The sequence below is a fragment of the Octopus sinensis genome, linkage group LG13, assembly GCF_006345805.1.
Source record: "Octopus sinensis linkage group LG13, ASM634580v1, whole genome shotgun sequence".
Lineage (NCBI taxonomy): Eukaryota > Metazoa > Mollusca > Cephalopoda > Octopoda > Octopodidae > Octopus > Octopus sinensis.
The window spans coordinates 55,560,933-55,583,530 of NC_043009.1; the positions used below are offsets into that span (position 1 = coordinate 55,560,933).

At 36.0% G+C, this 22,598-nt stretch overlaps 1 protein-coding gene and 1 long non-coding RNA gene across 5 annotated transcripts in view; both read right to left on the reverse strand.

Moving 5' to 3' along the window:
* Positions 1-3,100: 3,100 nt before the first annotated feature.
* On the reverse strand, positions 3,101-7,984 carry LOC118765822. Its single transcript, XR_005001705.1, has 3 exons — positions 7,973-7,984; positions 3,807-3,811; positions 3,101-3,225 (listed from the first exon to the last, which is right to left on the reverse strand). It is a non-coding gene; the product is annotated as an uncharacterized LOC118765822 (long non-coding RNA).
* A 7,295-nt stretch (positions 7,985-15,279) lies between these two features.
* The window catches only part of LOC115218529 (1-phosphatidylinositol 4,5-bisphosphate phosphodiesterase delta-1), a 154,740-nt gene continuing 147,421 nt past the window's right edge, over positions 15,280-22,598 (reverse strand). For all 4 annotated transcript variants that reach the window (XM_029788399.2, XM_029788398.2, XM_029788400.2 and 1 more), the window contains 6 exons: positions 21,880-21,987; positions 21,029-21,075; positions 19,150-19,285; positions 18,418-18,564; positions 17,013-17,107; positions 15,280-15,487 (listed from right to left, as the gene is read on the reverse strand). In XM_029788399.2, coding sequence (XP_029644259.1) covers positions 17,016-17,107; positions 18,418-18,564; positions 19,150-19,285; positions 21,029-21,075; positions 21,880-21,987 — 530 coding nt within the window. In that variant the 3' untranslated portion in view covers positions 15,280-15,487; positions 17,013-17,015. The remainder of the gene's footprint in view (positions 15,488-17,012; positions 17,108-18,417; positions 18,565-19,149; positions 19,286-21,028; positions 21,076-21,879; positions 21,988-22,598) is intronic.

The following is a 22,598-nucleotide window of genomic DNA, read 5'->3' on the forward strand; positions in this document are numbered from 1 at the left end:
AGTTGTGGTGAAAGAGTACAGCAGGGATCACCACCATCCCCTGCCGGAGCCTTGTGGATTTTTAGGTGTTTTTGCTCAATAAACACTCACAACGCCCGGTCTGGGAATCGAAATCGCGATCCTATGACCGCAAGTCCGCTGCCCTAACCACTGTGCCATTGCGCCTCCACAATAATAATAATAATAAAATAATAATAATATAATAATAATAATAATAATAATAATGATAATAATAATAATAAATGCCCTGATGCAGTACCAGGTAGTGGCTCTCGTGGCTTCTGATCTTAACTGATTGGAAGTGTTATCATGTACATTGTTTTGTCTTGGTATAAAAGACAGGCTACAGCAAATATTCTGCTCAATACCACAGATTTGCTTGTCAGTTGCTTGATCTTAACCAGTTGAGCATGTCCCTTAGTAGCTGACGATATGTGCATCTCTGATCATGAGCAGAAGTAGTGGGGGAGCATCATAGCCATGTGTTGAGAGGGATTCTTTGGGGTTTGAATAATTCACCTCTGGAAACATGGGTGGTTCATTCAACATCCTTAAACAATCCTTATTCAAGGATCTTTTGAGCAGGATGGGCTACTCAACCAGAAGAAAATTCCAACTGGGCCCCACCTGCAAGGTCATGCACTGTTTATCTTGATATGAGATCACCATGTCACACACATATGGTTGTGATGCATGTGCCTGGTGTACCCTTATCAGACGGGTAGTCATGATGGTTATACTGGGCTTCGTATATTTTCCCCCAGTGTCACTTTGATGGCATGCACTGCTCTCTCACTCAATAATAATAATAATAGATATAACAATTATAGATAAGGAAAAGTAGAGTTGCTTACTTATCAATCCATCATGTCCATTTGATTCCAAGATTGTAAAGAAAGAGGAAGAGAAACAAAGAAAATACAATGCCTTAAAATTTGAAACAGGAAGAATTTAAGGCATGTGAACAGTAAAGGTCATGCCAATAATAATTGGTGTGTTGGGAACAGTAAGAAAAGCTGTAGACAAATGGCTGAAGGAGATTGAAACAGAATGTCTGGTAGAGTTCCTACATAAAATTTCTTAGGGACAGCAAGGATTATCAGGAGGGTTCTAAGCACTTGAAAGACTGCTGAAAACTTGTGGATACCTAAGGTTACAGGTAGTAACCTGCTTCCCACATAAATCCTACCAGGAATAAGACCAAACTTGTGCCAAACCAAAATAATAATAATAATAATAATAATAATAATAATAATGAAAATTGAAGTGAATTTCAATCTCTGAGCCTCATGCAATCATGTTTCAAAAACTGTCTTCATATAAGGAACTCAGAGATAGTGTTCACTCAAACATTTAGGCCAAACAGATGGCTTCAAAAGTCAAAATAAAAAGCAAAATTACAAGTGAATACTGGACTGGTGGTGACTATATTGAAGTATTGTATGCATTCTGTACACCATCACTCAACCCCAAACATACAAGCATCATGGAAGAGAAATATGAACTATAGAGGAAAAAGATAAAAGATGTAAGAAAAATATAACAGAAAAAATATAAAATATAAAAATATAACATGTATGAAAGTTTCTTTTCTGTGAGGCTAGAATATCCACAATTGAAATAGACAAATATGTTGGTACAACACATACTGAAAATAGAACAGAACTTTCAACCACAGTAAATGATAGACCACAAGCAAATGAAAATTGCACAGAACTTACTTTTCCCACCAAAATACAGAGGATCCTACAAAAGAAAAAAACACAGCATAGGTAACTACATACACAATAGATAAGAAGCCAAACAAGATCTAAACTATTACAGAGCTGTCCACACAAGAAACACACAGTACAGTAAATCAAAAACACACAGAGAGATCACAGAGCTAGAAGCACAAAAGGCAGAGAACATACAAACATACAAGGAAATGCAGTAGAATAACAATACACCCTCAGCCCCCTCTACCAATAGCAAATAGAACAACAATACACACTGGCACAGATCTGATAGAACTGATACTGAAGACAACTTGATTGAAACCATAAAAGAAAATAGAAGAGAACATCACAAAATCAATAAACGTTTCAAACTACAAATGATTAACAGCTGTATGAAAGAATAAATAAATATAACGCCTTGCAGGAATATATGCTCGTGACATCAGACCACTTGAATATTGACAGACTGAATGACTTGGTCTATTCTATAGCTAATATCAAGACAAATTGAGCTTGACCCTAACAAGAAACAGCCCCCAGCCAACCCAAGACTTCAAAATGGAAAGATGATATAGTATACAAAAACTGGAAAACAAAGGAATGACTTATCCTTATTGGGCAATATGCCAACACTTTGATGTGAAAACCTGAACAAGAAGTGGTACAAGCATGTACTGGACACATGACGAGGAGCTGGCCACAATGATCTGGGATATGCCTGTCCAAACTGACAGAGATCAAAGCAGACCCTTCGGACAATAATCAAAGACTGAAAAGCAAACACATGCACACTGACAGACATCCCATTTTCCTCTGATAAAAATATAACTGAAAAAGAAGTGGGAAAAAAACTATCAAAATACAAGGACCTTGAAACTAAAATATTCAAGATATGATGCATGAGGATGCAAACAACACCTGTAGTAGCTGGAGTATTAAGTATGATTTGAAAAACATCCAACACCAGAGCTGAAGACACCTCTGAAAGGTGGGGGGGGGGGCGCCACATCAAAACAGTAGAGGAGTAGGGGCCGAAACCAGACGTGGTTCCTCCTGATGTCTTGAGCTAACTGGATCCTATAAAGGAGCTGTTGTGGTAGCAGACCACGAAACACGGTTGAAATTCCTCCTGTCAAGCGACATATAAGCCATACCAAGACTCATAATACTACACACTACCCCCCCAAATATAGCACTGCTAGGAACAGCCCACATCTTATGTAAGACACTATTGATTCAATAGAATAGCTCATTATTTTATAGAAAGCTCAAAGAGAACAATCTTTAGGCACAACACACCCTTATACATTAACAATCTAATAATCTAAAAACAACACAGCATGTTCTACACAAGATTAACTGGCATTTTGTTGGTTACAATGGCAAGGGTTCCAGTTGACCCAATCAACAGAACTGCCTGCTTGTGAAATTAACGTGCAAGTGTCTGAGAACTCCATAGACATGTATACCCTTACCGTATTTCTCAGGGAGATTCAGTGTGACAAGGCTGGCCCTTCGAAATACAGCTGAGTGGACTGGAGCAATGTGAAATAAAATTTTTTGCTCAAGGACACAATGCACCACTGGGAATTGAACTCATAACCCTAAGATCGTGAGCCAAATACCTTAACCACTAAGCCATGCACCTTTACATACAAGATTAAGACCCAATAAAATAATGCAACCTACACTATACAACAAAGCAAACAATATCATAACAAGAAGTAATAAACTAAACCCCATAACAAAACAAACTATGCAGTACATCAACAGTAGGAGCCTTCACTTCTCCAATCACCACAAAAATAAAAATAGAAATAAACTAGCTATAAATTAAAAAGATATAATAAAGAATTCCACTTGTCAGCACTTATTTGACAATAATAGTTCACTTAAACATGTATTCAAATTTATAAATAATTCACTAACTCACAAAAAATACAAAGCTAAAACATCAATATTCTTTGGAAAATTATCAATTGGCTTTTGTGACAAAATTGAAAAATGTTGAACATTCCCTCCCTCCACCAAACACATCAAATGATATGTGTTTCCTTATATTTATTATTTCAAACAGTTACATTTTACATATTCTGGTGTGGTGCCTAATAATTTAACATACTCACCGGTAAAATTTCCACTTATTTCTTATTTTTATTTTCCTAAAATTTTCATTGCGTCTTGCAACCTTTTCAATAGTCTTGTCTCTCAAGACTATTACCGGTGAGTGTGTTAAATTATAAGGCACAAAAAGAAAATGACTCTCCCCAGACCCAACAGAATATGCTTCAACACACACACTCATATAAAGAATCTTGCAAACCAAATCCAAAAACGAAACATTTTACATAGTAATATATATATACATATATATATATATATATACATACATATATATACACAAGGGAATTAACCCTTTGCTTGTCCTGTGTATCATAAGTGACACACAGGTTATATTTCCTTGGCACCCATGCATCATATAATACATGTTACAAATTTTTTCAACCATCAGTAACTTGGGACATATGAAAGGGAAATTTATGAGGTGCATTCGAAAAATATCTGACTTTATTTTATCCTGCCAAATCTAATAAAGTATGGGCAAAATCCTTTGGATGGGAAGTGATGCGACCCTTCCTGTGCATGCACGAAATCTTTCACACTGGTTGGCTGCATCAGCTCCCCGCAGTTACACCTAAAGTACAAATATGTAGTGGGGCTAGTTAGATTTTTTTGTCATCAAATGCATTGAGCAGAGATATTGCAGCAAGTTTTACTAAAAGCTTAGTGATACACAATCTCAAACCATCCAGACGATGGCCTTTGGCGATGATGCCATGAGTAAAACTCAGATCATGGAGTAGTACATCAGCTTCAGACATGGCTACACCTCAGTGGAGAGTGAGGCATGCTCAGGCAGGTCATCCACAAATCAAGACGAGGAGCCAATTATGAAGGTTTAGTGAATAGTCAAAGACCATCATGTAATAACACAGGAATTGCACATGAAGTGGGAATAAGCAAAACATTCAATTTTAATGGATGATTTGTGCATGTGGAGAGTGTCAGCAAAATTCATTCTCAAGGTGTTGGCAGGACAGCAGAAGCAACTCTGCATGGAAATCATTCAGGATATGTTGGACTGTGCAACCACAATCCAGACTTCTTGAAGATTATCATCACTGATGATAAGACATGGGTTTATGGTCTCTACTTGATGCATTCATTCTCCTTGCATGATAGCAAAAATCTGGTTGTATATATATATATATATAACTTAGAATAACTTAGAAAGGTTTTGGCCAGTATTGGCCCAGGCCATGTCTAACTTAATAGCACCACCTGGTGCTATTATATATATATATATATATATATATATGTCAGCATTAGAGCACAAAGCTGATTGCCCTTTGCTGGACATGGTATTCAAAGTATGTTATTCAAAAACAAGCAGAAGATAGTGAAATTACATTTTATGGAATAAAGCAACATAGTTTCATATTGTGTCTAAGGTGGCTTTGCTTGAAGATTCAAAACTCCAATTTTTTATAATGTTGAGCAAAGCTCCTAAAACCTTTGAAGATATATAGTTTGGTGGGAATTTGCACAAATTTCCTTTAAAGTCTACTGCCCATCATTGCTAATATGCTAACCAATACTGATTGGCCAAAAAGATATGTAACTAACTACTGGTAATCAGTGATATAGTCTCCAACAAATAACTATTGTAGTCATTGTAATATTAATAAATAATTAAATGGTTTCATCCAAGACATCAAATGGACTTGGTTTAACCTGGAACAAGTTACATTGGCAACCTGTGATGTCTGAGATTTATATTGGTGATGTCTGATGTTTTTTCAAGGTACACTGGAGACTGCGAGACTAGAAATGGCAATGAAAGCAAGCAATGTTGATGACCAGCACCTTTTAACGTAACAAATTGATGACCAGTTTGATGTCAAGAATTGGCAGCCAAACCAACAAACTATATTAACAAGATGCCAACATTCAACTTCTACAAACCCATCACTACAACCTGCTGAATCCAACAATGATAGAGCCCTTCAAATCAATAAAACCCAACAAACATAGAAATATCGATTTCTTTGCCATTATATGTATATATACATACATTGACACACACACTCATACATAACAAATGAGAGAGAAACAGAAAATGGAATTCACAAGATTCTTTATTAATCACGATTGTTTTGACTCTGACTCATCTTACAATGAGCCCTTGCAGGTGAGATACTATACAATGGGTTATGGTGCATCATTCAGTGCAGATGTATCTCATCAGGTGACTTTTTAAAAGGTACCTCACTCAATAAACTTGGTTTGATTATGCAGTGTGTGTGTGTGTATATATTTCTCCCTCTGCTGAAAAGGCAATTGTTTCCAAACACGCCTGCTAGATAAGTTATATTTGTCTCATTTTGTCTAAAGTCGTAAGACACCTGCTGTTATCCTGTTATTAACCATTCTTGTTTTTATTTTTATTTTTATTTTTGTTTTCGTTTTTTGTATTTATATTCGTCCCTGTTGCGTTTACATTCGTTCCTTTTTCCAAGAAATCTAATGCTCACAGCTTAGTTTTTCCTTGGGGCTGGCCGCGTTGGAGCAAATATCAGAATTAATCAGCCGAAATTTGCTATGATGATCCGGTTTCTGACTGAAGATTAAAGGCTTCGAATGACCCGTCTGTTTTCTGTGTTCGTCCCTTTGTGTATTTCACTTTCTTGTTTCTTTATATATAAATTTTATTCCTATACATACATACATGCATGCATGCATGCATGCATGCATGCATCCATGCATGCATACATACATACATACATACATACATACATACATACATACATACATACATACATACATACATACATACATACATACATACATACATACATACATACATACATACATACATACATACATACATACATACATACATAGTATTAAGCACTTATGGTATGCAAATTAGTTTTCCCAGTTCTCTGAAACTACTGGATTACATTGACTCCAATACTTGACTGACGTTTTTGTTTTTCAAACTCTGAGGTATGAAATGCAAAGCTGATCTCAACAGGGTTTGAACTCAGAATGGAAAGAGCCAGAAGAAATGCTGTTTGGAATTTTGTCTGGTGCAGTTATGACTCAGCCAGCTAGTCACCTCAGTAACAACAATAATAATTCTTTCTATTATAGGCACAATTATAGGCTCGAAATTTGGTGGGAGGGGGCTAGTGAATACCATCAACACCAACCTGAAAGGATGAAAGGCAAAGTTGACTTCAGCAGTACTGGAACTCAGAATATAACAAGTCAAAAGAAATACTGCTAAGCACTTTGTCCAGCGTGCTAGTTGTACATTATTTACATTATTTACATTCGATAGATATTTGTCCCCATCTTGTTTGTTGTTAACACGTTTCAGCTGATATACCCTCCAGCCTTCTTCAGGTGTCTTGGGGAAATTTTGAACCTGGGTTCTCATTCCTAAGGTATTTTTCAATGTTATTATTATTATATATAGGCGCAGGAGTGGCTGTGCGGTAAGTAGCTTGCTAACCAACCGCATGGTTCCGGGTTCAGTCCCACTGCGTGGCATCTTGGGCAAGTGTCTTCTGCTATAGCCCCGGGCCGACCAATGCCTTGTGAGTGGATTTGGTAGACGGAAACTGAAAGAAGCCTGTCGTATATATGTATATATATATATATGTGTGTGTGTGTTCATGTGTCTGTGTTTGTCCCCCTAGCATTGCTTGACAACCGATGCTGGTGTGTTTAGGTCTCCGTCACTTAGCGGTTCGGCAAAAATGAGACCGATAGAATAAGTACTGGGCTTACAAAGAATAAGTCCTGGGGTCGATTTGCTCGACTAAAGGCGGTGCTCCAGCATGGCTGCAGACAAATGACTGAAACAAGTAAAAGAGTAAAAGAGTAATAGTGTTCAGGTCACTGCTTTGAATCGAAATCGGAATCTTGGGGTTAGCAGCCTGTGCTCTTAACCACTACACCATATTCCCATGTGCTAGTTGTATTTAATATCCAGTTTTTAATCCCAAACAATTTTCTCAAAGCAGAGCAATTCATTATCTTAACAATTCTTAAAACAAAATGCAATTTGGCACTTAACAGACAACTGACTGGTATATTTTAAATAGTAACCACTGATCAAAAATAGTGAGAAATAGTATTCACAAATTTTCAAAAATTTATATGCCAGGTTGTATTGAGAGTACTGATATTACAGGCAATGGTCTCTGGAGAGAAAAACTTTTTTAATGTTGAAAGAAAAATTGATAATTTGAAACATCAAGAAACAAGGAAAATTTTTTGTTCTCTAACAAACTTTTTTCTCAGTTCATTTCTGCTCACTCTAAAATAACACATCCAGTGCATCATGTTGACAGCCTCATTTCTTTCTACCTTACAAGTTTTTCTTATTTAAGACCTATGTTTTACAACTTTGCATTTCATACAAAACACCGTACAACTGGGAGAGTGAAGGGTGGTGATAATAGCACTGAGCTGTTTTGTTTTATGTTCTTATTCTGGTTACAGCGCTTTTGGAACATCCACCTCTACTGAATTAGGTCATCTAGGTAACAAAGCCAATCAGCCTTATGAGCACTTGAAGGCATTTTCTGTATGGAAGTCAACATCAAATCCAACAATGCACGTTTCAAATGTCCAGTGATAAAAACAAGAAGAAAACAAACAGAAAATCGTGTATATGTGTAGGAAGTATCACAGCTGGCTACAGTAATAAAGTAGCTATCTTAGCAACTGAAGGGACAACAGTTCATACGATGTTATTATTACTATTCTATGTCACTACTGAAGAGAATTCCGGCTGGTTCAGTCTACAAATTCTGTGAGTAGAAATTATGTGGTAGCAAGATTTTTCTGCAAACAATAATAGTGCCATATAATTGAAGAGAAGTTTATTAATTTGCAGTGCCCAGTTAAAATCCTGGTGGAGAGAGGGAGAGAGAGAAGATGGACAAACGATATCAGCCCTTTCAGAATGACTTGCTAATTTGAGTTGAGGGAACCTGAACATAACTGCTTGATCTAGAAGAAATAATGGCTTTATCTCTCTTAAAATAACCACACCCTAACATCTTAAAAGGAAGGACATATTGGATAACGTAATCTTAGATAAATAACATGGGGTGCTTATGACTGGAATGTCTTTGGTCATAGCTGAGCTGGGGTTAAACAATAATAACACTACATAGCTTGCACAATATTCTTAATAATAATATTTTCAACCAGTTCGGCAGTGAACTGACAGAATTGTTAGCATGCTGGGCAAAATACTTAGTGGCATTTCCCCCATTTTTATATTCTGAGCTGAAATTCTGCCAAGATCGACTTTAATTTTCGTCCTTTTGGGGTCAATAAAAAAGCACCAGTTGAGCATCAAAGTTGATGTAATAAACTTACTGCTTCCTCTGGAATTCCTAGATTTGTTCCAAAATTTGAAATCATTATTTTCTACCAGAATATAAAGGATATATTATATTATCATCATTGTTGTTTCCACCACAAGATCCAGAACTTGAGTTTCTCAATATTCCTTAGAGCTATGCCAGTCAAAGGATAGAGGTCGAATTAATATGGACCGTCTCTTCCTAGAGATAAAAATGGGTTTGTATACAGACAACATCCCTACCAAAAATAAAAATCTAAGTTACATAAGCATTGATGACAATTCAAAACCAACAAGACTCGGGAGAGGAAGGCCTTCCCTCAGAGAGACATGGCTGTGGTAAAGCTGGAAAAATAGGGATCCAACTAGAATGAGGCAGAAAAGGTAGCCTAGAGTCAAGAACAGTAGCTGCGGGGCAAAATGGGTAATTTCTGATTTCTTATTAATATTTTTTTGTGTTTGAAACAATTACAATGTGAATGTTGCTTATTTTATACTATTATGTCATCGTTGGGAGTAAAAATTGATCGCCACTGTTGTTACTGAATTTGAGACTAAAAATTGGTTGGCACTGTTGTTACTCAATTTGAAACAGCTTGAAATATAGTCAACTGACAGGCACTTTTTTTCCAAGAAATTTTTCAACTTTGATCCAACTGTAGTTGGAGTTGCTAATAAGATATCTGGATAATTTTTGGTGTTTAACAATTAAAATTCTTTTCTCTGTTGGATTCCAAGTCAATTTTTTTTCTCATGCTAATGTCTAATTTGATAATTTTCAATTTTCAAAAAATGATGTCTAAATTTAGGCAAAATGAGTAACAATTAGTTTCAATTTCTTCTCTTTAACAGCATGACGCATAAATACATCTGGAAGAAAACCACTCCAGCAGATTGTAAAAGAAGACATAGAGAATATTGTATGTTGAGTTTTGTTTATTTCATATCATGTGCCATTTTTCCAAGATCCTCTTTCATTTGACTGAGATATTTAGAATTCTTGTTGCATTTCTGATCTTGATACTGATATACATGAGTCTTTTTTCAAATATAATTCTCAAGAACTGAAGAGGCAAATTTACCTTACTTTGTCTTACTCATTTAGCTCCAGCTAACTTTGTCTTTTATATGCTCAAAGAGAATGGTGATAATTTACTGAAATAATGTTCTGATTATGTTGTAGCCCTTTTAATGTATTTAGAGGTCATTTGCTTAGCTGATAGATTTTTTGTAGGGTAGTAAACATTTGTAAAAAAATATAGGTGTGGCTGTGTGGTAAGAAGCTTCCGACCAATGACTTGTGAGTAGATTTGGTAGATGGAAACTGAAAGAAGCCTATTGTATATATGTATCTACAGTAATCCCTCGACTATTGCAGGTATTACATTCCACCCACCCCCGCGATAGGGGTTAAAAGAGTTAAAAATCCAATTACCACCACCAACATCATCATCATCGTACATCCATTTTCCATGTTGACATGGATTGGATGCGTCATCAATGTCTGAGTTGGTTCATACTTAGAGTTACTACTCTCAATTGTCTATCAAAAATATTTTCTTAAATGGGTAAACATTTTTCGTAGGTTATGACCAAGATCAGATAAAGTTGATTTTTCTTAATTAGATGGGAAATCAACATTGTGAATAATTAACTAATTGAAAGACGAGTAGGAATTTTTGTGAGAAGTGAGGGAGAAAAGTGAAAACTTGTTAATTTTGCGTTTAATTTAAATAATTTATTGCAATTCATATAAATGAGTAAAAAGCCAATAAAAATTAGCAATGCACTAATGGAAATAAGATTAAAAATTTACAAATAAATCATTAAAGTCTTCTCCCCTCCCCACCTGAAAGACCAAATTTACATATATCTGACAGCAGGCTATTTTAAAAGTGAAATAGAAAAAAATTTTAAATGATATTTCATATCAGGTGTAGTCATAGGCATGGCTATGTAGTTTCAGAAGCTTCCTTTGCAACCATGGGATTTTATGTTCAGCCCACCGTATGGCTCCTTGGGTAAGTATCTTTTACTATAGCTCCAGGCAGACCAATGCCTAGTGAATGAAATTGGCAGACAAAAACTTCATGGAAGCCTGTCACGAGTGTGTGTGTGACTGTGTTTGTCACTCCTACCAGCTTGATAACTGGTGTTGCTTTGTTTACATGCCCATAACCTAGCAGTTTGGCAAAAGACTAAAGGCGGCGGCGAGCTGGCAGAAATGTTAGCATGCCGGGGGAAATGTTTAGCGGTATTTCATCTGCCGCTACATTCTAAGTTCAAATTCTGCCGAGGTTGACTTTGCCTTTCATCCTTTCGGGGTCATTTAAATAAGTACCAATTATGCTCTAGGGTCAATATAATCGACTTAATCCGTTTGTCTGTCCTTGTTTGTCCCCTGTGTGTTTAGCCCCTTGTGGGTAGTAAAGAAATAGGTATTTCGTCTGCTGCTATGTCCTGAGTTCAAATTCTGCTGAGGTTGACTTTGCCTTTCATCCTTTCAGGGTCGATTAAATAAGTACCAATAACACTCTGGGGTTGATATAATCAACTTAATCCGTTTGTCTGTCCTTGTTTGTCCCCTCTGTGTGTAGAAATAAGTTTGGCAAAAGACTAACAGAATAGGTACCAGACTTAAAAAATTTAAAAACCTAAGTACTAGGGCAATTTGTTCAACTAATTGTTTGCAGACCAATGACAGAATCAAGTAAAAGACAAAAAGGAAAGAAAAAAATCATAGGCTGCTTTAGTCAACTGAATTTTGACTTTAGAAACTCACAGATAACACAGTTTCCTAATCTTATTTGGTTCATTGATTTCTTTAATATGTCAATTAAATTAATGTGTCTGTTTCTATGTGGTCCAGGAACTGTCAGAATATCTGTCTTCCATTGTCTTGTAAACATGAATTGCATTTAGATTATTATTGGAACATTATAGAGACAAGCTGTCAGCAGCTGCCATTGCAACTTTGGTTTCAATTGCCAATTGTAACCAAATCACTTTACCTCTAAAGGTAATGACCTTCAGAAACATCATAAATTCTATATAACTGCAACCCCTCTCAAGAAAAATCAATACGTTACTTACAAGTGGTTAGGTCAGTAGAGTTGGCAGATACATGGAGGCAATTTAACTACATGTTTTATTACATTCCATTCATTTTAGTGCTTTTAGATTGTGAACTGTTGAATGAATGACACATATTCTATACCTACTCAACAAACATTGGTATGAAGCCAGTAAGGGAACAATTATGTGACTTGCTACAAGTAGCAACCAAGTCAACCTCTAGTCATATCTCACTCTCTTCAAAATGAAGCACATTGGACAATGTAGTCTTAAAAACTGCTTATAAAAATGGGATGGTCATGGATGAAATATCTAATTATAGGCTTGCTCAATTAAGCTTGACCTGAGTCTAGCTTTGGGCTAAGCAACAAATTGGCCTAGTGGTTTGTCAACTAAATATTGGCTTCAAATATTGGCACAAGGCCAGAAATTTTGGGGGAAGAGTTACGTCTATTACACGAAACCCAGCGCACAACTATTTATTTTATCGACTCCAAAAGGCTAAAAGGGAAAGGCGACCTCAGCAGAATTTGAACTCAGAATGTAAAAATAGATGAAATATTGCTAAGCATTTTTTGCCCATGTGCTAAGTTGTTCTGCCAGCTTGCAACCTTAATGATAATAATAGGTACACAATCCTTTATCCAGAACGCTTGTGGACAGCTGTGTTCTGAATTTTGGGGTTTTCCAGATTTCAGAACAAAAGCCAGCTGCCCCAGATTGTAAACTAGACATTAAAATAAACATCCTACTATGGTAACAAAAGCACATATATACATATTCACAATCAGTAGGGAAAATAGATAGTTAATGAGTAATATACTGGTAAATGAAATAGTGAGATAATGAAGACCACAAATAACAAAATACATTTAGTGGGATGATTTAAAATTAGAATACTTAAGTACAGGTATACACATTACCATAATATTTCTGCAGAGTGACGTGTAAGTATTTGCACTAATTTGAATAAAGAAAGACTACAAATGGTATTGCAGTTTATTCGTATGCTAGAGCCATAAATTGGTTCAAACTAGGCTAAATATGTAGCTGTAAGTGTTACCAATGTCATCATCAAGTTGCAGGCAAACCTCCGATGGTGGGTCAGGAATGGGGGTTCTCAAGTGATGAAGTAGCATTACAAAAGAGGGCACTTTTAAAGACTTCTTCAAGTGTCATCTGTTTCTGTCTAAGCAACATCTCTTTAATTGAGTGAATTCCCATAATCTGCTGCTCACTGATAAATACATGTTGCTCAAGGCCAGCTATTAACTGATCACGAATTTTCACCATATCGTCTACAGGAATTTGTCTATGTAATTTTCCAGAGTTTCATAATCAGCAGAAGCTTTTTCACCACAGCTCTTCAGATATTTTACACCCTGACACTTAAATTTTTGCAGCCAACCTTTTGACACTCTCCTTCAATGTTCAATTCTTTATGATATATTCTAGCTTGTTTCATGACAAACAAACCATTCAGTGGTATATGTTCCCTTCTTTGTTGTTGAATTCATTCTATCACCACATGGTCAAGATCTTTAATTTTTGCCCTATGTAGTGTTTTCCTATTTATCTCATCAAAAGAACAATATTTGTGCTTTTACTTTTACTGGTTTCAGTCATTTGACTGTGGCCATGCTGAAGCACTGGCTTAAAGGGATTTAGTTGAAGAAATTGACCCCAGGACCATTTCTTTATAAGCCTAGTACTTATTCTATCAGAGTGTTTTGCCAAATCACTAAGCTACAGGGACATAAACACACCACCAGCAGTTGTCACGTGATAGTGGGGGCACAAACACAAACACATAAATACACACACACACAATATATATACTAGCAGCTAAGTTTGGTTTCACCCAGTCAGTTTGGATGATGTGGCTGTAAAACTTGCTCTGTGTAAGCATTTGACTTGTTTGGGAATGCTCATGTTAAAAGACAATTTTAGAATTACTTTCTTCTGTCAAAACGCTAAAAGTAACTGACCAACAAAAAAAAACTCAACCAAGATTCAACCAAATCAAAAAGTAAACCCAAATACTAAGCGAACAAAGATGAACCATCTCACTTCCATTGCACGTGCACATGCACAAACACACACACATTCACATACCCCCGTTTTACATACACATATATTCACACAGAGTTGAAATGCTGTTTGATTTTTTTTTTCAGCGTACAATTTTCATCATCCCCCTACCAAGTATGACATCAACCCTTCCTTTCTCATTCATAAACACAAGAGTATTATTATAGTAGAGTATCTTGGTAACCATGGGAGCTATGAGAAAATATGACATCATCCTTTCCTTCCTTATTCATCTATCATCCCTTCCTTTCTCATTCATAAACACAAAAGTATTATTATAGTAGATTATCTCGGTAACCATGGGAGCTATGAAAAAATACAAAGCCCAGCAACACCACCTGATCAATCTACACAGTGTAATTTTCTGTGCAATTCTACCCAGGCGTTTGACCATGAATACCAAGACAAGAAAGAATTGCCTATGTCAAATTTATATGTATAGATATACACACACTCAGAAACAGGCTTCTTTCAGTTTCCATCTACCAAATCCGCTCACAAGGCTTTGGCCAGCCTGAAGCTACAGCAGAAGACACTTGCCCAAGGTACCATGCTGTGGGACTGAACCTGGAACCATGTGGTTGGGAAGCAAACTTCTTACCACATGGCCACACTTGGTAATGTATTTTAAAACTTGGTGCTAATAATATGGAAAGTAAACAAAATATATTCTGCATCTTCACACACACACAAACACACACACAGAGGAATGCCTCACACACACAAAAAAAACAAATAAGTTTCATCATCTGAATATTTAAAGATGTTTTATTTACAAAATTGAGCTGTAAATTATTCTTGGTCAATATCTTAAAACATACAACCGAAAAAGAAAAAAAAAGCAAATTTACAATTTTATCATACTCTGTTTAAAGAAATAAACCAAACATTTGGGGTGCTCTTACAAGTAAGAATTGTGTACATGAATAAAAGAAACGAAAGTCAAAATTTTAAAAAAGTCTTTAATAAAAAATGCGAGTAAAATGAAATGTCTTTAGGGAGATTTTTGTTGAGTTATTTGACAGATATAAACCAAAACCATGTCAAAAGGCATAAAATATGTTAATATTTGTACAAAAGCGCTTTCTGTTATGTTTCCAACTTTCAAATGATGGGCTTGTCGTAGACATTTCAGTTCTTGTTGAACCTTAACCTGAAATGAGTGAAAATATCAAAGATAAATTGCAAAATTACTTGAATTTACCCTGCAATATATAAAATTTAGTTATAAGAGTGCAAAATTATAGAGAGGATGTGTAGCCAATTTAATTGATCTGAAGACATTCCTGGTTCTTATCCTATTCTGTTTAAGTAGGGGATTTATGCTCAATATGCTCAGTGAGGGCACATGGTTCACTAGTTAGAGCGTCAATCTCACAATCATGAGGTAGTGAGTTTGATTCCTAAACTGGGCTGTGTGGTGTGTTCTTGAGCAAGACACTTTATTTCATATTGCTCTAGTTCACTCAGCTGTAGAAATGAGTTGCAACATCACTGGTGCCAAGCTGTATTGGCCTTTGCCTTTCCCTTGGATAACATTGGTGGCATGGAGAGGGGAGACTGGTATGCCTGGGTGACTGCTGGTCTTCCATAAAACATTGCCCAGACTTGTGCTTCAGAGGGTAACTTTTTAGGTGCAAACCTAAAGTCATATGTGATTGAACGAGGTCCTTCCTTTATGCTCAATGCATAAAGGCAAGGGAAATTACATATAAAACAGAATTTAGCAAGACATCACTATTTCTGCCACACTATCTTATCATCATTGTCGTTGTCATCATTTAATGCCTATTTTTCATGCTGGCACGAGATGGATGGTTTGACAAGATCCAGCAAACTGCAGTGCTGCATCAAGCTCCAATGTCTGCTTTTGCGTGGTTTCTACAGCTGTGTACCCTACCTAATGCCAACCACTTCCCAATGTGCACTGGTTGCTTTTTTGTTTTTTTAGTGCTACTTGCTCTAGTGAGTAACTTGCAAAACTGGAAGAGAACAAGAAAAAGAAAAGCCTTCTGAACTAAGTGTATGTGTGTTTAGGGGGATATTTGGGAGGTAGGAGGGGTGGTTTTATGCCAGGTATTGGGAGGTGAAAGTATGACAGAGGGACAAAAGCAAGTGACATGCTATATAGAAAAGCACGGTTACCCTGAATTACATAAGGGTGGATGGGAGAAGTTAAGAAGGAGATAAGATGGTGGTGATGGGATGTCAGAGCAAATCCTCAAGGAGTAAAAAAAGGATCAGGAGGGGGAAGGTAATGTGATAAGAATATAAAGGGAGAGTAGTAGATGGTTAGAGATGAGGATAAAGGACCGTTATTAAAAACAAAGAATATAATTTAACAGTTTAAAAACTTATGCAATTTCAGAATCAAAGACTGAAAATTTAACCTCTGAAGAAAAGAATGAACAAATTTTAAAATAAGTTTTTTTACCCCAATATTGTACTACCCTAAATAAATATGATATGCATGCATTGATAAAGGTAAATTATGAAAATTACTTAAGTTCTAAGTTTTATTCTATGAAGACAAAATAGTTATGGCAATGAATATTGATCAAGTAACTAGTTTGTAACCTACCACCGATACAGACTTGTTTAAGCAGAGATACCAGCTATAGAATTTTGTCAATATGAATTAAATAAATGTATAATAAAGTAGTTAATAATAAGCTTACCTTTTAAGATACAGGTTTGATATCAATGTGGAGTAACAGCATTGATTTATAAATTACTTCGTTTTTCTTGTTGTTAAGATTAAACTGTCGGTAGCCTGTAAGTAAGAAATATTTAAGCATTCAATCATTTTAAATCCATTCATATATATTTTAATGGCTCTGAGGAAGCCATAAGATGTTGCACAAGCATTCAGTTACATGTGCACTGCTCCTTACTGCAGAAACAGCTGTAAGCTAATGAAGGTGATTATGTAATTCCTATTCTTTTGTCACTCCTTAATTAACATTGCACTCTGTACTCACCGAATGCTTTTTAAAGTATAAGCATATTAAGAATATTGAGTTGCAACAAATGATTATTAGTATCACTATGCCTAAGTGAAATCATCATGTGTATGTGTGTGTGTGTGATAAATACGTTGGTATATAGCATGGCAAACATTTGTTTTCATTGAGGTTAAGGTTTTGAATTTCTGGCAGTAGAATATCAGGATTACTGTAAAAGGTTTATTCCCCTCTCTCAAAGAGGAATTTACAAAATGGACCAAATAAATAAATGGGTTTATCAGTAGGAGTACTCCTTGTAATGCTATCATGGTTGAGAAGTGGTAGATTAAAGATCTTCATGGCAAGAGACCATGAAGCTTGACTGGTTTGAGAGCCAAAAGAACTTGCAGGCAATAGAATACATGATGTGATGTCATCTACTTTTCAAGTGGATGTATTGCATGTGTTGCTATTGTAGGATGATGCTTTTGATTTATGGTATTGGATAGTGATTCCATCCAAGAGTTACAGTTTGTTGTCTTTATTGTACAACTATCGTCTGTGTGAAAAGTCTGGCTGCATACATGTTAGCATATGTCAAGTGCATACAATTGACAACACAGTTAATTAAGATTTATTCAGTGAGTTCTATTCAACACATGTTTACACATGGAATTAGCAGAATCATTATTAACTTTAGATGGCTCGCAGGCGAGGTGAACAAATTAGTGAGATAGATAGACTGGCAATACTTGCAGTCATGTATTCAACATCAAACTCGTGTTCGGCGTCAAATAGTTGACTGTCGTGGTGGTAACAGATTCGTGTAATAAATGTTGTGTTTTTGTTTCATAATATATATTTTTTCGAATGCAGCCAGACTTTTCACACAAGGGCTTCTGAGGCAGTGGGATTTGGCTATGTGAGGAATGCAAGTATAGTTGTCTTAGGAGGTAAAGCCCGTGGTAAAGCCCATTTTAGGTTAAAGGTAGTTAGCTTAGAATTGGAAGAACTCTCTTCAATTGGTTAACTTAAAATATCTGAATGTTTTGTTTTTTTAATTAATTACCTTATTTCATTACCATTATATTTTAAATGAGTACAAACACGTAGGTTAACTGTTGCTTGAATAACTTACCTTCTTGCATACAGTTGAATGGAATTGTGAAATAACCAATGAAATCATCTCCTCCTAAGTCATAATCCTTGACAGTGAAACGAAGAATGCATAAGTCAGGGTGATCGATTCTGAATTCAAAGTCTTCATCCCATCTAGGATTGAAACCTACAATAATATTTAAAATAAGTATTACATTTGACAGAGTAATCTGAATGCTAAAGGGTTAAACCTTTTCATCCATCATTACGACCAAAAATATTGGAAAGTACTGAAGGTTATCCATAGATTTAAATAGTTTGACAGAACAGCGTTTTTTAATTAAGATATCTAATCTCAACTCACCTGATGAGAAATGTTTTTATGAATAATTTTTGGACCTTAGTAATGAATGTTGACTGCCATGACACTGCATCCTTCAAGACCCTCATGCTTTCCGAAATCCGCCGAAACTACACCTGATTATATATACACTTTAGATGAGTTGTAGTGCACCTGAGCACTGTACACAATTATTATTATTATTATTAAATCAGTCCCAAATTACCCAAATATTTTTGGTACATAAAGCACTTCCACATGGCACTTGTTTTAGGGTTGGTTTGATGACAGTTTTTGCCAAAAATATAACAAGTGCAGTGATGATATTTAAAATGATGATTCTAAGATTTTTGAGGCAAAGCAAAAATATTCACCTCCTAAAGTCTGGGAAAGAGTAAGTAAAGTTGCTAAATTTTAAAACATAATATTTACCATTGTTCCTGATGACTCTGGTCTTCTTCTCAGCTTTGTCTTCATCCATTCCATGAATCTCAATCTTAACAATGGGATCGATAACCTCTCCTTTAAAACTCTCTGATGGCTTTGGTAATTGGTAGGCACTGATTACCTGAAGTTAGAAATAGAAATTTTAAGCTTCTCCTTCTCCTCTCTTGATTTTATATTTGTTAAAATTAAAAGTATTAAGAAGAAATAAAAGTGCCAATGAGTTTCCCTCTTTCAAGTCTTTTAAAAATAGTGAGTTGTCCGGAAAGTTTGTGCCGATTTATAGTAGCTTACCTTTCGACTTATTTTAGAACATGGTTGAGTCCATAAAATAGAATTTGACTACAACTCCATTTAGAGCGCAGTTTAAGCTATCTTTTCGTGGAAGAAGATTTATGTTCCTATAACATGTGTTAATTCTGTAACCCGTTAAAATGGAAGATAAGAAAGTTCATTTTCGGCACTTGATGCTTTGGGAACCAGACAAAAATTGCTGCAGCTTGGCTAGGATGTGCTACCCACCTTCCATATTCAGGTCTCAGCAGAATAGTCTTAATGGTAAAAATTTCAATTTTTTGGATGATGTAAAAAGATACCTTGATGAATTCTTTGCCAGGAAACCACCTCAATTCTGGGAAGAGGGTATTTTCAAGTTAAAGGAAAGATGGAGACGCATTGTGCAACAAAATGGTTCATATATGGTTGATTAAAAATGTAATGGCAAGTATCTATTGACCTTTTTCTTTCCTTTAAAAATCGGCACGAACTTTCCGGACAACCCAGTACTTTGAATATATATCATCATCATCATCATTATTGCTTTGACTTCAACTTTTTCATTCTTACATGGGTCAGATGGAAATTGTTGAGATAGATTTTCTACAGCTGGAAACCCTTCCTCTAGTCAATTCTCACCTGTTTCCAAGCAAGGTAATATTCCTCACCCCCATACCTAAACATGTTTTTCAAGAAAGGCTGGAAATGAACACCCTCACATGATGTCCAGACAAAGGGTACATTCATATATAGATACATGACAGGTTTCTTTTAGTTTTCATCTTCCATGACGGTATGTAAATTATGAACTGAAAGAACAGTTGGAAGTTGATCCAGACCTTTATTCAAAGGTCATCACTGGTGACAAAAGATGGTGCCAAGGAATTTGCAGATGTGGAAGAGGCGAAGAAAAAAATGATGGGAGCATCAAAAGGTATCACTTCACGAGAGTTTCAGCACTGCTTTGAATTGTGGAAAACACACCTGGATCAATGCATTGCTTCAAATGGAGGATACTTTGGAAGTAATAAAAGTGTAAACATGTAAAACCAAGTGAATAAAATAATACCACAAAATTCTGGTTTCTTTTGGGTACCCTCTTCTATATAAAGAAATTTGAATTAGAAGTGCAATTCTTCCAACAGGCTTTTATACAGTTTGTGTCTCCCCAATTTCATTTATGGGTTCACCCAAAACTACAGGAAATTACAATTGCCTAAACTGCCACACAGAGGAATCAAACCTGAGATCTTGGGGTTATCAAGCAAACTTATTAATCATTTGTTCATACAGTGCCTACACATACACACAGGTTTGAAATTAATGCCGTAAGTAACAGAACAGAAGACAAAGTGAAATTATTAGTTCAATACTGAATGAAAAGCTGAGAAAGTGAAAGTGTCGATGTTTTGAGCGGAAGCTCTTCTTCAGAAAGTTAGTAAGAAGAGAGTAGTAGTGTAGAGGAAAGAGAGAAAATGAGTAATGAAGAAATATGCCTTGTATCATGTTAGAAATATGCATGCATACATACATACATATATGCACATACACACTCATAGACTTGCTTGTAAAAAATTTTAACGCCTCTTACCTTTATGGCTAATAATTTAGGTTGGGATGGTTCTACTTCAGGTTTACCTGGTGCAAATGAAAATGAATAGTGTAGAATATTGGAATATTATAAAATATTGAATAATGCACAATATTGGGAAATGATATAAAATATTGAGAACTAAGGTGAATACTGGAAAAAACATGTCCTATGTTCAAGTCCCACAAGCACAGACTTTATCTTTCATCTCCCCTGGGACTGATAAAATAAAATACCAGTCATATACTGTTGCAGACACAATAAATTGTCCCTTCTGGTGCCTATTTGTCAAACTCCCAGTGGCACGTAAAAAGCACCATTTGAGAGTAGTCATTGCCAGTGCCACCTGACTGGCTCCTGTGCTGCTGGTATGTAAAAAGTACCATTCGAGTGTGGTCGATGCCAGTGCCAGCTGACTGCTCCCATACTGGTAACACGTAAAAAGCTCCCACTACACTCTCGGAGTGGTTGGCACTAGGAAGGGCATCCAGCTGTTGAAACATTACCAGATTGGATTGGAGCTTGGTGTGCCTACAGTAGAAATGGTTATTATTGATATTTATTATTATTTTTATTATATAAGGCGGTGAGCTGGCAGTCATTAGCAACCGAGGCAAAAAGTTTAGTGGCATTTCATGTCTTAATGTTATGAATTCAAATTCAATTTTTAAAAAAAGTTCCATTATATTTTTATAATTAAATATTAGGAATTGCATAAAAAAATTGTTAAAATATTTTGAGTATTGTAAATGTATTACCAATTTAGTGTATGTAAATTTTAACAGCAAAATCTTATGTGGAACCTGGTTGAGAACCACTAAATTACACTGAGCATTACTCTTATACAGTACCTGATAGTAAATAGCTTGGTTTTAGAAGATATCCACATCCACCATTATCCAGGAATTTTCCCAACAAGAGTTGCATAGGTGTGTCTTCTGTTTGGTAGTTGAGTGCCACTGGAAATAGTTTGGAAGATGAATGTGAAAATTATATACAAGTTGTACTAAATGTATATTATTTGGCAAAACAAGTGCTACTAAGTTATGTACAAAGAGTCCAGAAGCTGGCTACCCGCATGGTTCTTGGTCTCAAGAATTTATCTTATGAAGAAAGGCTGAAGACGCTCGACCTTTATTCTCTAGAAAAACGACGATGCCGTGGTGATCTCATTCTTGCTCACAACATCATAAGCGGAAAGTGTAACCTCTCGAAAGAGCTGTTCTTCACTCCTGCTCCAGAGTGTCAGCTGTGGGGTCATTCCGAAAAGCTCTATCTGCAACAATTTCATCTCAATCGAAGGAGAGGGGCTTTCTCCGTCCAGGTTGCGGATCTGTGGAATAAGCTGCCGGATGAGATGGTGATGATGCTGACGACCGCTCGGTTCAAAGTCTCCCTTGACCACAAGTGGCCTGAACTCTTTACATGAACACCCACCCTATACATAACTCCATGTCCCCCTACATGGCCTTGCTTTTTGCTTTTTGAGCCCAAAAATTAACTAACTAACTAAATATGATTCTATGGATAGTACAATAAAGCATGTTTAAGTGGAAGGAGATGAATGGGT